At 56.5% G+C, this 14,483-nt stretch overlaps 1 protein-coding gene across 1 annotated transcript in view; it reads left to right on the top strand.

The window, feature by feature from the left end:
• TPO (thyroid peroxidase) overlaps positions 1-14,025 on the top strand; it is a 41,487-nt gene extending 27,462 nt beyond the window's left edge. The window contains exons 11-17 of the mRNA XM_036872601.1: positions 890-1,127; positions 1,640-1,848; positions 2,466-2,636; positions 7,147-7,278; positions 7,955-8,054; positions 13,045-13,177; positions 13,987-14,025. Of these exons, the coding sequence (XP_036728496.1) occupies positions 890-1,127; positions 1,640-1,848; positions 2,466-2,636; positions 7,147-7,278; positions 7,955-8,054; positions 13,045-13,177; positions 13,987-14,025 (1,022 nt within the window). The remainder of the gene's footprint in view (positions 1-889; positions 1,128-1,639; positions 1,849-2,465; positions 2,637-7,146; positions 7,279-7,954; positions 8,055-13,044; positions 13,178-13,986) is intronic.
• Positions 14,026-14,483: the final 458 nt, after the last annotated feature.

Raw genomic sequence — 14,483 nt, 5'->3', positions numbered from 1 at the left:
TGTGTGTCTGTGCGTGTGTGTGTCTGTGCGTGTGTGTGTCTGTATGTCGGTGTGTGTGTCTGTACGTCTGTGTGTGTCTGTATGTCTACATGTCTGTGTGTGCGTGTGTCTGTGTGTCTGTATGTCTGTGCGTGTGTGTCTGTATGTCTGCGCATGTGTCTGTATGTCTGTGTGTCTGTGCGTGTGTCTGTATGTCTGTGCGTGTGTCTGTATGTCTGTGCGTGTGTGTCTGTATGTCTGCGCGTGTGTCTGTATGTCTGTGTGTCTGTGCGTGTGTCTGTATGTCTGTGCGTGTGTGTCTGTATGTCTGCGCGTGTGTCTGTATGTCTGTGTGTCTGTGCGTGTGTCTGTATGTCTGTGCGTGTGTGTCTGTATGTCTGTGCGTGTGTGTCTGTATGTCTGCGCATGTGTCTGCATGTCTGTGTGTCTGTGCGTGTGTGTCTGTATGTCTGTGCGTGTGTGTCTGTATGTCTGCGCATGTGTCTGCATGTCTGTGTGTCTGTGCGTGTGTGTACCTGTGTGGAAGGAGGGGTGCTGGTGCCTGTGCTCTGGCCGCTCCTGTGGGAACGTGGATATGGCAGGTGAGCCCTGGCGTCACTGCTCAGCAGAGACGAGAAGTGGGTAAAAGTGTGACCCACTCGGGTGTGTGGGGTTCAGCCTTGTCCCCAAGCATGATGCCTGGCTGGTTTGTGGACAAACTCTCAATAAGGCCCTGCCGCCCGTGCTGGAACAGTCCGACCGTGAGGTCTGCAGGCCGTGGGGCTGCGAGGCGGGTTTGCGGCGGGGACCCTGTGGCCAGAGCCCCAGGTCTTGATGGCCCACAGCTGGCGGGGTGGACGTGGAGCGCCCGGATCCCGAGTAGGGCGGCCTCGGCCCTCTCCCCGCACAGGTTACAATGAGTGGCGGGAATTCTGCGGCTTGTCCAGGCTGGAGACCCGGGCCGACCTGAGAGCCACCAGCAGCAACGGGAGCGTGGCTGACAAGATCCTGGGCCTGTACGGGCACCCGGCTAACATTGACGTGTGGCTCGGGGGCTTAGCCGAGAGAGTCCTCCCCGGGGCGCGGACTGGCCCGCTGTTTGCCTGCATCATCGGAAAGCAGATGAGGAAGCTGAGGGACGGGGACCGGTAGGCGCCCGCGGCGGGCGGGGACGCAGGGGGCGTTCGGTGCTGACGGCGTCCCCGCGCAGGAAGGGGGCTTTGGGTGGCGGGGAGCAGCGCTCCGGGGCCTCGCGTCAGCAGCTGTGGGCTTGGTCAGCGATGCAGCCTCCTGGGAGGAGAGTGAGACGGGTTCCCAGAAGCCGAATCCCCTGGCGATGGGGCCAGAGGAGAGCCTGCGGGGAGGGGGCCTCGGGGCACATCCTGCAGGGCAGGCGCGGGGCCCTCCTGAAGGCTGGGCTCTGTCCTCGTCACTCGTGTCGTAGAGGCAGCTCGGCACCCAGGGGCAATCAGTGCAGCCGAGCGGGTTGACTGGGTCCCTAAACGGAAGGAACGGTCCTCCTAGCACCGTCCTGGCCTCTCTCCTCCCCGGGGCGCGCCCGGCCTCCGGTGCCGCGGGGCGTGGGCACGGAGGTCGGGCAGGAGTGGTCGGCGTGGCAGGGACCGGGCTCTCACGTGTCCTCACGTCTGTCCCCCTGGAGGTTCTGGTGGGAGAACCAGGCGGTGTTCACGGAAGCCCAGAGGCGGGAGCTGGGCCGGCACTCTCTGTCCCGCGTCATCTGCGACAACACCGGCCTCTCCCGCGTGCCGCGCGATGCCTTCCGGGTCGGGACGTGGCCCCAGGAGTTCGAGTCATGCGACAGCATCCCGGGGATGAACCTGGGCGCGTGGAGGGAGGCCCCTCCTCCAGGTAACCGCGAACCGGGGGCATCTCTTCTACAGGGTCAAGGACGGGGGCATCTCTTCTACAGGGTCAAGGACGGGGTCTCCTGGCAGGAGCGCAGCTTCTGGGAGAAGCTGCTTCAAATCCTCTCGGGGGGAGGAAAGAGCCTCCCCGCCCTGCTGGGTCCCGGGCGCGACCTCCTCGGTGGGGAAGGCGCGGGTCTGAGGCGAAGCCCCTCGGCCCCTCCGGGGGACCACACTGGCCTGCACCTGCCAGTGGGGCAACTGTGTCTCGGGTCCCAGCCTCGGGAGGGTCGGCCGACGGTGAGCTCCGTTGTGGTCAGAGGAGGAGAGGGGCTGAGATCCAGCCTGCCTTGGGCAGTGAGGACCGTGGTCGCTCTCAATTAAAGCAGTTTCGTCGGGGCGGGTGGGGAAGCCCGGTCAGGGCCGATACGTGGGGAAGGGTTAGAGGCGTGACTTTGCTGCAGGGGGTCAGTGCTGAGAGGGGCCCGTGCTGTGTCCCACCTGGAGGGAAGGAGATTGCCGACGTGAGCCCCTTGGGAGGCCAATCAGGGGATGCAGCTCCAGAGGAGGGCAAAGGAAGGGGTCCAGCATTGACTGTATGTACCTGTCAACCTGGCCCAGAGGATGCCTGTGGCTTCCCGGACAAAGTGGAAGACGGGGACTTCCTGCTGTGTGAGGAGTCTGGAAAGCGTGTGCTGGTGTTTTCCTGTCGCCATGGATTCCAGCTCCAAGGGCCGGAGCAAATCGCCTGCACCCGCCGAGGATGGGATTCCCAGCCTCCGGTCTGTAAAGGTCAGTCGTTTAACAGGTGTCTTTTCGTGACTTGACCCTGGAGTCTGCATTTTTCAAATATAAATTAAGAATAAATGTCCTTTAAAAATAAATAAACTTTAAAATTGTGAATCACTATACTGTACACCTGTAACATATATAATACCGTATAGCAACTATCCTTCAATTTAAAGAAAAACTGAAAGGAAACCCCAAATAAAAACATACACAAATGTCATTCAACCGAAGGTGTCTCCGAATATACTTATCTTCCAGGAACTCTCTGCATGGAAATAAAGTATCCCCTCCCCAGTGACCCATGTTCCTAAGTCGATGTCTTTCTAGAAAATGAAGCACCAAGACGGTCACCTCACGACATGCCCACGGGGTGACCGGGGAAGGACAGGAGGAGGAAGAGGCTAGAACTTCAGGGAGGCTTGTAGGAAGGAGCTTGCAGAGCCAATGCTCAAATGAAGCAGAAGTGTTTCCACAGGAAGCATCAGTAGAGCAGGCCCCCCACCTGCGGTGGCCCGTTTCCGGGGAGACCTCACCCTCCTCCCTGCTCTGGGCCCCAGTCGTCCTCCACCTGGGAGGACCCGGAACCGGGACCACGCAGGCAGAAGCAGGAAGCCTCCCTCGTCCCCTGGGAGAAGCTCCCTCACGTTTCTCTCTAAGCTGCATTGGGAAGACCCGAGAGGAGCAGGAGACGGACTCATGCAAGAATCGGGCTGGTTTGCAAGAAATGAAAACAAGGCCCAACTTGTTCAGTTCTACAGTTTCGATTTGGGAAGATGAAAAAATTCCAGAGATGGAGGGTGGTCATAGTTGACGACCGTGTGATGGTACTTAATGCGACCAAAAGGCACACGGACAAATCATTAAGCTGGTAAATTTCATGTTACGTGTGCTTTACCCCAGTAACAAAATTTTCACTTCAATTCTGGGGACTCCAAAATGTGTCCTGGAAAGTTACAGAGGCCACACCCGCCTCTAGACTCTGAAGAATACAGGAAGAGCCCAGGAGAGGCCGGAGCCCCGGAGACCCTCAAGACTCAGCCCGGGGCACCAGGCTCAGGAAGGTCCAGGCCGCTCCCTCCGGGTGAGAGAGAAGGACGAGGAGGCGAAGAAATAGGGGCTCCAGGGCGACGTCCAGGCCACAGCTTGGAGAAGAGCGGATGGCACAGGGAGTTGATCAGGTCAGAAACTGAGGGTTTGAGGGAATTTATGGCCAAAGCTAGCACGCTGGGCTGGAAAACCCTGCTTAAGCAGCTAAGGCAGCCTTCGCACGCCCAGATCTGCACCAGGAGGACGTGGGCTGGAGCCGAGGCGGGCGTCTCACACATCTCTTTGGGGTTTGGTGGTGAACAACGGTGGACTCGGAGGAGGCGGAGCCGAGGCGAAGGCCGGGCAAGTCCTGCCAGAGAGTCACGTCCCAGGAGCCTCACATGGCAGGAGCCCAGCTGTTGGGACGTGCGGTGACGTCCGGATGCGTCTGTTATTTCCGTCAACCACCGCTTTTATTGCTCCCATAGTTACGTTCTGTAGACAATCCTGCAGGAGCAAACGTACAACAAATCTGGAAGTGTTTAGTGTTGTTTCCACTTAGTGCTGGTGCACAATTGACACGTCCGTGTTACCCAGGGCTGTGGCCCCGGTGTCGGCAGGACAGGGACACGAGCCCTGGGTGGTGTGAGTGCCCTGCGTGTTCCAGGCATAAACGTCACGTGTGTGCCTTCCATCTTTACTGAATAAACCCCTGGACCTTTTATGCTGCCTCATGCTGGCTATTTGTTTTAGCTATTTATGACCCCGAAGCTCTATTCACAGGGGTCCACAAGGTACAAATAAAAAAGGAGAAAAGCTTAGAACCGGAGAGTAAAGGAGGGTCAGTGCCTCGGGCTCCCCCGCTGCCCCTGGATGTGCTCCGACTCCCAGCTCAGACTGTCTCCCCCAGGGAGGTCTGCTGCGCTCTAGCCATGCTCCAAACGACGCCAGCATCGCTCTTCTACGCCCAGCGTCCTCCCACCTCCCAGCCCTCTCCCCCACCTCCTGTCTTCTTCTAACGTAATTTTTCATACTAACAGCTAACCGCTCCCTGAAAGCATGTGCAAGGCACGTATCAGTACATCACTAAGGAAAAACGCGAGTGACAGAGCTATGTGAATAGTGAGAACCCACTTTTCAACATCAGTGGGTCCTATTTATTTCGACATTGGTAAGTGTCCCATGGAGACAGGAGCTCCTTAATCTCGGTCACGTGGGCACGGCGAGCTAGGACCAGGGAGGAGGGTGCTGACTGTTTATACAGCCCCGTGTCTTTGTCTGAACACATCGATAATTAGGGCAGAACATCTTTAAAGTAAGTGTATGGCAGGAAGCCGGATGAGGGCCACCCCCGGTACAAATGCACTCGCTCCTTTACACAGATATTTTTCGCCTCATCTATGCCTCTACTAGAAGCTTCTAAGCCCAGAATTGCAAGAAAAAAATGGCTCTGGAATGTAGCAGGGAGGGAATTTTGCTTCCACTGTGAATTGATGTGACAGAGGGCTGCAGCCCGTCCTCAGCGGAATCGCCCACCTGCACGTCCACGGCTGCAGAAAGGGCAGCAACAGCTGAAATGAGCATCTAATCCACAAAATCTAAGGAGATGCGTTCTCTCTTCTCAGCTCCAATCCTGCTTAGCCCCAAAAATCATCACATTGAAAAAAAAATTAGCAAATGAGTGTAATGAGTCTCTTTCGAGGGCTGTAAAGTCGTGAATTCAGAACGGATAAAAAGCAACGTGTCCATGGCTTTTTGCTCCAGTTATTGCCGAGAGGTTCTGTAATAAATGAACACAAATAAATGTTTCTGCACCTACAGGGAGAGTGAGGTTTGCCGTTGGGACAGATGTGCTTAGGGAAGTGGAACATCGTGCAGATGTTTGTAGCTGGGCCCGGGGGTGTGGTCTTCAGCTCCCCTTGGGAGGTAACCTGTCCCGGCAGGGGGAGCCACGGCCATGGTGCAGACTGACGTGGGATCTGGGGACACACAGGCCTGAGACGGTCCTCACCACCGTGTGGGGCTGCCACACATTCTGGGTGGGCTCCCCGGACCAGGACACCGGAGCCTACAGTCCCCGCTCCGGCTTCTGATGGGAAGAACCTGACCATGGAGTGAGGGGGGTTGAATTCTGTCCCCCAGAAAGGTATGTTGAAGTCCTAAACCTCAGGACCTCAGATGTGGCCTTATTAGGAATAGGGTCTTTGCAGGTGCAATCAAATTCAAATGAGGCCATCAGGGTGGGCCCTGGTCCAGTAGGACTGGTGTCCCTCTAGGAGGAGGACAGGCACAGAGGGAAGACGGCCACGTGAGGACGGAGGATGGGAGAGATGCACAGGCCGAGGAAGCCGAGACGGCCGCAGCCCCAGGAGCCGGGAGCGACCGGGAACGATGCTTCCCTCCGAGTGAGCGCAGGGCCACGTCTGGACCACAGGCCTCCAGAGCCGGGAGAGAAGGAACCCGCTTTGTTTTAAGCACCCTGTCTGCAGTCCTGTGTCCAGGAGGGAGTGAGGGGCTCAGCCGGCAGCGGAGGCTGAGCCCACGTTCACTTCACTCCCTCAGAACAAGGACCACCTACGAGGACACACGTGTGTGACGTTTGCTAATGTGAAGTGGTTGTACAGCACGTATTCAGGACGTATGTCTTCTTTTGACATATTCTGCTGCTGCTTCCCTGAAACTGGCCAGAAAAGATAGCATGTTCTTTGGAAACGGGAACCTGGGGTCCGGTCGTGGTTTTGGATTCCGACAGGAGACCACGGGGGCCACACACGCTCCTCGTCCGGGGGACTCGCCACATCCACCTGCTCTGCGGGCCTGGTGTCAGGTCCCGGCTCCCGGCGGCACGGCCCGTGTTCGCCCAGCGGGGGGTGGAGGTCCAGGCCCAGAGCGGGCCGTGTGGCCGGAAGCTGTCCACCTGGGGAGGGCGGACTCGGTCCCACTATCCTCACCCGCCTCCTTCCCACCCGCTCCCGAGTCCCGCCCGGGTGGGGTCCTACTCAGTGTGGAAAGCGCCAGCGGCCTCCAGGGAGGCCACGTCCCCGCGTCCGAGCGAGGCCCACCGGGCTGTGTGGCCCGAACCTCCGGGGACCTGCCGCACGCTCGGGCCCTCGCAGCACCTGGCAGAATTTGAACTGAGCAGAACTGAGTCTGGACCGGCACCAGCACCGGAGGGGTTGCGGGCCCGAGGCGGCCGCTGTGGATGGGCCGGGAGAAGCAGTCAGGCCGGCGGGTCAGAGGGTGGCCGCGGGCCGGGCTGACCCCTGAGGGGCTGAGGGGCCACTGTGAGCAGAGGTGGGGCGGGAGGGAAATGTCCGCAGGGCATCAGGGGATGTTCTCTTTTCAGAGGTGCGGGGATCCAGGAGACGCGGCCCCGACGTGGGGTGACGTCCCTCTGCCTCCCGGACAAGGGACAGAGCCGGGGAGGGGCCGGCCTCGTGGGGAAGGGGAGCAGGAGGCCGGCCCTGACCTCACGTCATGTGTGCAGATGTCAACGAGTGTGAAGACGTGACGGAACCCCCGTGCCACGCGTCCGCCCGGTGCAAGAACACCAAGGGCAGCTTCCGGTGCGAGTGCACCGACCCCTACGTGCTCGGCGAGGACGGCAGGACCTGCGTGGGTGAGACCACGGCCCTCGGCATCCAGGCTGGGAGGGGCTGTCGACATACAGGCAGGGGTGACTGAAGGGTCACCCTCCGGCCGTGTGTGTCCGCACTACCACGGCCTCTGTTGCTGGGTGGGAGCAGGGAGCCAGCCGGTTCGTACCTGAGGCTAGATCGTGTCTGAGACACAGGACCGCTGGGAAACCCTGGGCGGGGCGGGCTCGCTCCAGACCCTCAGCTAGTTTCACCCCCCCGTGAATTATCTCCGGGAGGGAAGCACGAAGTTTGATCCCCATGTGCAGAACAGAGAGGGTAAGTGACTTGCTCAGGGTCACACAGCCACTCAGCTGCAAATCTAGGAATCATAACTTGGCTTCCGGCTCCTGTAGAGGAAGAATTATGCACCGGGACCTGTTAAAATGGCAAGGCATTTTATTAAAGCTCCTGCAGTAGGAAAAGGAGAGCTCAGTACAGAGCAGAGCTCAACTCCAAGTACAGCAAAGACAGCAGGGGATGGACAGCCCACGGGGAAGAGCAAGGAGGTCTGTGGAAGGAAAATTACCCAGAGGAACTTGGTTTCCCAGGGTCAGGGATGCTCGGGCGGCGGCTGGGGGTTGGGCTGGGGTTTGGGAGGGCACACTGGCCGCTGCCCTCAGCCTGCAGGCTCACCGACCGGCTCTGTCCTTGCTCCAGACTCTGGGCGGCTCCCGCGGGCGTCCATGGTCTCCATCGTGCTGGGCGCCGTGCTCGTCTGTGGCCTGGCAGGCCTCACCTGGACGGTGGTTTGCAGGTGGTAAGTCCCCGCTTTTCAGCAACTTCCACTCCTATGGGCCCGGCTGATGATGCTGCCTTTTTATTTTTCTGAAGCCAGGAGAGAGCACCGGTGTCCAAACCCATCTATCTCCAGAGCTACTTTGTTCAAAGTGTTAGCCTTCCTGGCTCTTTCATTCTGCTCCGAATAATGAAAGTGGGGTGACCGTTCGTACACTTTAGAGGGTATCGAACATCTGTGGGTGGAGATTCAGGGGTATTGGATTCTTGGTCACATTAAATGATTGTATTGAAAGTCTCTTTCGTGAGGAGTAAAGGTTCTTACAAAGGCTTCTCAGAGAAAAAAGGTCATCCCTGGATAAAAACCTTATTCTTCATTTCTCTCCCCTCCCTCAAGAGCAAACTCTGGGGAAACTGGGAAATTGAAAGGTGAACTTTTATGTTAAAAATGGCACAGCCGTTGAGGCCTTCGGTGGCCGGATCTGCGCGTTTCTGGGGGTGAGAGCCGAGCCAGGGCTTCCCCTGGGGACTTGACTCCGTCCCACCCTTCGCTGCTGCTTCTCGTCTCCCAGGTCTTAGGAATCAGACTCGGTGCTGCTCGGTTTTCTGGTGTGCAGTTAATAGAGACCATGTGGAAGCCACGGTGGGCCAGCAGCAGACCCAGGCCCCATCCTCTCTGGCCTCTGAGCTGGGCTGACCTTCCGGACACCCTCGGGGCCGCCTCCCCTCTGCCCAGCTGCAGAATTCCTGGTTCTGTGACTCGGGCGCAGCGCCAGCCCCGCCTCCATCCTCGCGTCACACTGACCCTCTGCTCCCGGGTGGCCTTTGGTTCGCGTCCCATCTTCCTGGTGAGCTCAATGCCTCACACCCCCTGTCGTTTCTAGAGGCTTCTTGGCACGTTCAGAGCCGCCAGCTGCCGGACCCCAAAGGGAGCTTCTCCCCGTGGAGTTGCTCATCTTACAGGAATGCGTTTCTAATACTCAGAACCCTGGACCTCAGCGATCAGGTCTCAGGACTGACATCACGACTTGTGGTCAATAACTGAGTCTCATCAGTAATTGAAGGCCACGGCCTTTTCGTTTATTCCGAGAACCTAGAAGGGGGACCTCTGTGTCTGTGACCCCCCGGTCCTGCTCTGCCCCCTGCTGAGATGCAGTAGTAAATCCAGGACCGTTTCTTTTATACTCCAGGACGCTCTCTGCCACCCAGACTTCAGATGACACAAGGCTGTGATCTCCAGGTGAATGACAGTTCGGTGACACACTTGCTAACGGACTCACAGCTTCTGACCACACTAATATCTGCCGTAGTTCAGATGCCACGGAGAAATTCTTTCTCCAAATTACAAGCTTGCAGAACAGCCACAAGTCACGTGTCAGATGCGCTGAGTAATTTCAGTCACTGTCTCAGTCTTCCTGTCCATGGCGAGTACTCATTACGGGCTGGTGGTGTCCCCAGAACTCACGTGTTCAAGTCCTAACCTCTAGTATCTTGGAATGTGACCTTATCTGGAAACAGGGTCATTGCAGATGAAATTGGTTAAGATGAGATCGTGCTGGAGCAGGTGGGTCCCAACCCAACAGGACTGGCGTCCTTATAGAAGGGGAGTTGGGACACAGATGCACGGGGAAAGGCCAGTGAGCGTGGAGACAGAGATCTGCGTGACGCACCTAGAGCCAAGGGTCACCCAGGCTCGTCAGCGAAGCGGCAGGAGGGAGCAGGGGGGCCTCACAGCCTCAGAGGAACCAGCCCCGCCCACACCTGGGTCTCGTCTAGACCCCCAACTGTGAGAGAGCAGGTGCTTACTCTCCACACCCTCCAGCCCCAGCGGCCCCCAGACACTGAGACACCTGCCTGAGGTGGTCTGGCCACCCATTGGGCCTCCTCCGGTCCTCAAGGTCGACTTGGCTCGGGGAGATTCACCCTCAGGATTGTTATTTTGACTAATCACCGAGTATTTTACACCTGCCTTGTCCTCAAGGCCTCACTGCTCCCCTGCGCTGGGAGAAGATGACTTACAGTGACTGCAAACGGCGTCTGGAGTTTTAGATGAGGGCGGTGTCAGAAAATATCCCCCATGTTTTCAGAATCACTTGGCTTTAAGAGCTTAGATATTATCGATAATTAAAACCCTTAGGTAACCATGAAATCAATTAAGCAATAAAAATGAGATGGGCCGTAGGCGAACACCCCCAAACCAGCTGGGTTCTATAATCATATCTACTAAATGCTCCCACTGTGAAAAGCTGATATTACCATAACTTAGTATTCGGATGCAATTTTGTATTTGTAGACATCTCTATTAAACATCAATCACCTTATTGTTATGAAAAAGTTATGCCTCTAGCTCACACACTCAAGAAAAATAGCTGTTTTCTTTAAGATTGATAGCCACAGATTAAATAAACACCTTCCTGAGGAAGTTTGGGAGGGTAACATCTGGCACACTTGATTGTAGACTCTGGAGCCTGAAAAATACGCCCCCCGACACCACTTTGGTTTGCAAAGTACCACTTACCTGAATGACCTGTGAACCCTGCGGGGGAAGGGGAGGCCGATGGCAGGGAGGGGGAGGCATGGGCGTTCTTTATGGGGCCACATGGGGGCCTCTGTGCACAAGCCCCTGAGTCACCGCAGCTCCCGGCAAACACTGCGTCCTCAGAGCCCGATGGAAGGAGCCTAAACCTACAGGCCACCTGGGTGTCTGCACGCTGCTGCCCCGAGGATTCCAAACTGATCATTCCAGCCACGAGGACGCCAGTGGGGGACTGACGGGAGAGACAGAGACAAACAGAGACACAGAGACAGAGAGACAGAGGCAAATAGAGAGACACAGAAACACAGAGACAGACAGAGAGACAGACATACAGAGAGAGAAAGACACAGAAAGGGACTGACAGAGAGAGACATAGAGACACAGAGACAGAGACAGAGAAAGACATAGAGAGATAGAGAGACATACACAGAGAGACAGAGACAGAGAGAGGCAGAATGGTGGACACCTTTCAGGTGCTCCATGGGCCTTGACCTTCATTCCGTGTTGATTCTCTCACCCCCCCCCCCCATTTATACCTCCCCTGCTATTTTGGGTCTAAGGCTGTGTATTTTGGGGCAACAACTATTAACATAAATATTTCAATCAGAAATATACCAACACTGATGTGTTTTCACTGAAAGACTCTGATCCAGAGTTAACCCCATTAAACCAACTCCTCAATCAGCTTTCTTTACACAGTTAAAATACACCCCAGTTTGACATTGTTTGTCTCGTTGAAATGATATTCACCGAGATAAATCCTTTTTGTGCAACTTTTACACTAAAAACTTGATTCATGGTCCACATGCATTTCGCTCATTGGTCTCCAGCCCAGGAGGGCTTCCTCTGCATAGTTACTTCTACGGGTCTGAACTTCTCGGGTCAACCCTTTTGGTCTAAATTTCATCCAGACTGTGTTTACCTATCGGTTATTAGCCAGTGAAAACTGTGAGGTGTACATGTCAGTCCCTCCGATGGGCTCTTGTTTTATCGTTTGTCCCAAGTGTAAGTTTTTGCCATCAATTTCAGCATCTGAGGTGTAAGTCTTCAGTTTTTCTTTGTTTAGGGTACCATTGTCCTGTGCCTTTGGAAGCTGGCAGCTGCATTTTGCACTGTTTATTTCTACCGGAAGTATGATTGTAACTTGGGGAAAGAGGGTGCATTTGCATTATTTCCCACTTATCCCTGAGAGGTGATGGTCCCCCAGGCGGTGTGGCTTCTCCTCTGCCCGAGGCTAAGCTTCCGTCCACACCGCGGGTTGGCACGCGTCCTCCCGCACCTCCCCTTCTCTTTATGACGGGATGACCCGCTTGGGACAGACCCACGGGGAGGTCGGCCTTACCTGCTCTACCGCCCGGAGCCCAGAGCTGGCGAAACAGTACATATATTTTTCACTGACATAAGAGTGGCTGCAGTTCAGACGGCTGGATCTGGAATACAGAGTCCTGTTGCTTTTGTTGCTGTTAATTTTTTTGCTATTTGTCAGTGTCTCTTTGAGAAAAATATAGATTTACGCCTCTTGCTTTGAGGAGTGAGGGGAGGCGGTTTCAGCACAACTATCCCGTCCCGCCGTCCAGGGCGGGTCCAGGCGCGTGACTTGGGGTCCCGTGCCCTGTGGGGTGCCGTCTCAGTCCCCTGTGCTCCTTCCCTGCTGTGCCCTCACAGGACTCCGGTTCCCGAGGCCAGGCTCCCCGACATGAGACCTGGTTTCTTCAACTCTCAGTCTCTTTACCCCCACTGTCCCCTCCCTCAGAGCCCCTGCAGAGGTGAAGGCCGATGGCCTGCACCACGTTAGTTGTCCTTATATCCTGGGACACGTTGTTTTTTTTTTTAATTAATTAATTAATTTATTTATTTTTGGCTGTGTTGGGTCTTCGTTTCTGTGTGAGGGCTTTCTCTAGTTGGCGGCGAGCGGGGGCCCACTCTTCATCGCGGTGCGCGGGCTCCTCACTATCGTGGCCTCTCTTGTTGCGGAGCACAGGCTCCAGACGCGGAGGCTCAGTAATTGTGGCTCACGGGCCTAGTCGCTCCGCAGCATGTGGGATCTTCCCGGACCAGGGCTCGAACCCGTGTCCCCTGCATTGGCAGGCAGATTCTCAACCACTGCGCCACCAGGGAAGCCCCTGGGACATGTTTTTAAAAGTCCCCCATATCTCAGTATTAGATTGTGTCTTAGAAACAGTCAGATCGAAGCGACTTTCAGGCTATGACCTCCGCTGTCACCTCCGTCGTTCGCTCGTGGGGAGGTGACGAATTCTGGGCGGCAGAGTCTCCGCAAACACCCCGCAGGGGGTAAGCCTCTACCTCCAGCTGTGGCCCACGGAATTTTCAGTTTTGTTTCCTAAACCGAGGTGTTTACTTGAAGCTACAGGCATTCCTTTGCCTTTGCGGGGAGCGAGCTGGTGACCCTCTGAGGTCACACGGCTTGGGGCTCCCTCTGGTTCTTGTAGGCGGTGACAGCAGTGTGTATCCACAGGACGCGTGCCGACCCTGAGTCCTCGCTGCCGATCCTGGAGGGAGAGGGAGAAGGAACTTCCCGGCTGGGACACGGGAAACCCCAGGACGTGAGCTCTCCGCAGCACCACGCTCCTGCTGGGGACTCGGAGCAGGTGGGTCCACACCTGGCCTTCCTGGGGTTTGCAGTGTCAGACGTTTCCCTTAAGACCCAGGAAGTCCCTGGGAATCCCGGGGCTGCCGGTGCTCGGCGGGCCCTCCTCCTGCATTTCTGTTTGACGCCCGGTCCCCATCCCTTTTGCACCTTGCTGCTGCGTGTTTCCTTCTCCTACAAACTGTATTTACAGGAGAATGCTAATTTGTCAGAATGTTAACCTACTTTTTAAAAAGTAAAGACACATTGGAGTCAGTGAGCAAGAGTGAAAGGAGTGAGAATGCCTTTCATTTGTACGAACGGCTTCAACCCCGAGACTAACCGTGGGGCATCCGTGGCAGCACGTCTCAGGTGCGGGCTGGGGTGATGGGAGAGGAGCCAGGGCTGAAAGAAAACACTGGCTTTTAAAACGTGCTTTTCTTAGAAAATGGAGTAACTATAATCAGTGTGAAAGACGCAGTCTAAACGCGCTTTGCACTATCTTTATACGCGTGACCCCAAGTGGTGTTATACTAAGAAGTCACTGCTCCTCCTTGGGGCCTGCCTGAAATTCAGGGTTGGGTGGGATTTGGAGCTAAAATGATCTTCTCCTTGGAGGCAGAGTGGAATCAGCCTTGGCACCTGCCTCCCAAGCGTGGAACCCAAACTACGGCACCCGGAGTGAGGTGGTGCCACTGGCACGCCCGGACCAGGCCTCTGCGGCCACGCCGGGAGCCGCGTACCCGCCGGCCACCTGATCAGCCTGCCGGGACCAGGGCCAGGCCGAGGCTTCCTGTCGGTCTGAAGCTGCTGGCGGCTTCTCTCCTGCAGGACCCGGCCTGTGGACCCCGAATCCTTCTCTGCAAGTAGGCGCCTGCACGTGTGACGCGTGCACGGCTCTCGGAGCCCGAGCCAGACGCCGCTCTCGTGTGCTTTGACTTCCGAGGACGGGGACCAGTGGGAGCGGCAGGACGCCCGCGCGCCGTCGGCGTCTGATCGGGACACGCCGACCCAGCGTGGACGAATAAACCCCACCGCCTCGCGGTTGTCTGGCGCTATTTGCAAGCGCTGCCTGATTGCTTCCTCCTGGGGGGCTCGCCATGAGAGCGTATTTACATGTTATACACACTTATAAACCTGTCCCTCCAACCAAAGGAATGGAAGATTATCTTCACCGCCCTCACATCCCAGGCTCACTTTTCCTCCAGTTTTAATGCTGCCTCTTATCCTGTGACTCCTTTTGCCCGCGTTTCCTAGCCGCTCAGCCAGCTTCTCTGCTGACCCTCAGGATGGACAGTGCGAGCCCAGGGCCAGCCCATGCGTCACTG

The sequence above is a fragment of the Balaenoptera musculus genome, chromosome 13, assembly GCF_009873245.2.
Source record: "Balaenoptera musculus isolate JJ_BM4_2016_0621 chromosome 13, mBalMus1.pri.v3, whole genome shotgun sequence".
NCBI classification, from domain to species: domain Eukaryota; kingdom Metazoa; phylum Chordata; class Mammalia; order Artiodactyla; family Balaenopteridae; genus Balaenoptera; species Balaenoptera musculus.
Note: the sequence above shows the minus strand (reverse complement) of the source record. Positions and strands in the feature narration are given on the sequence as shown.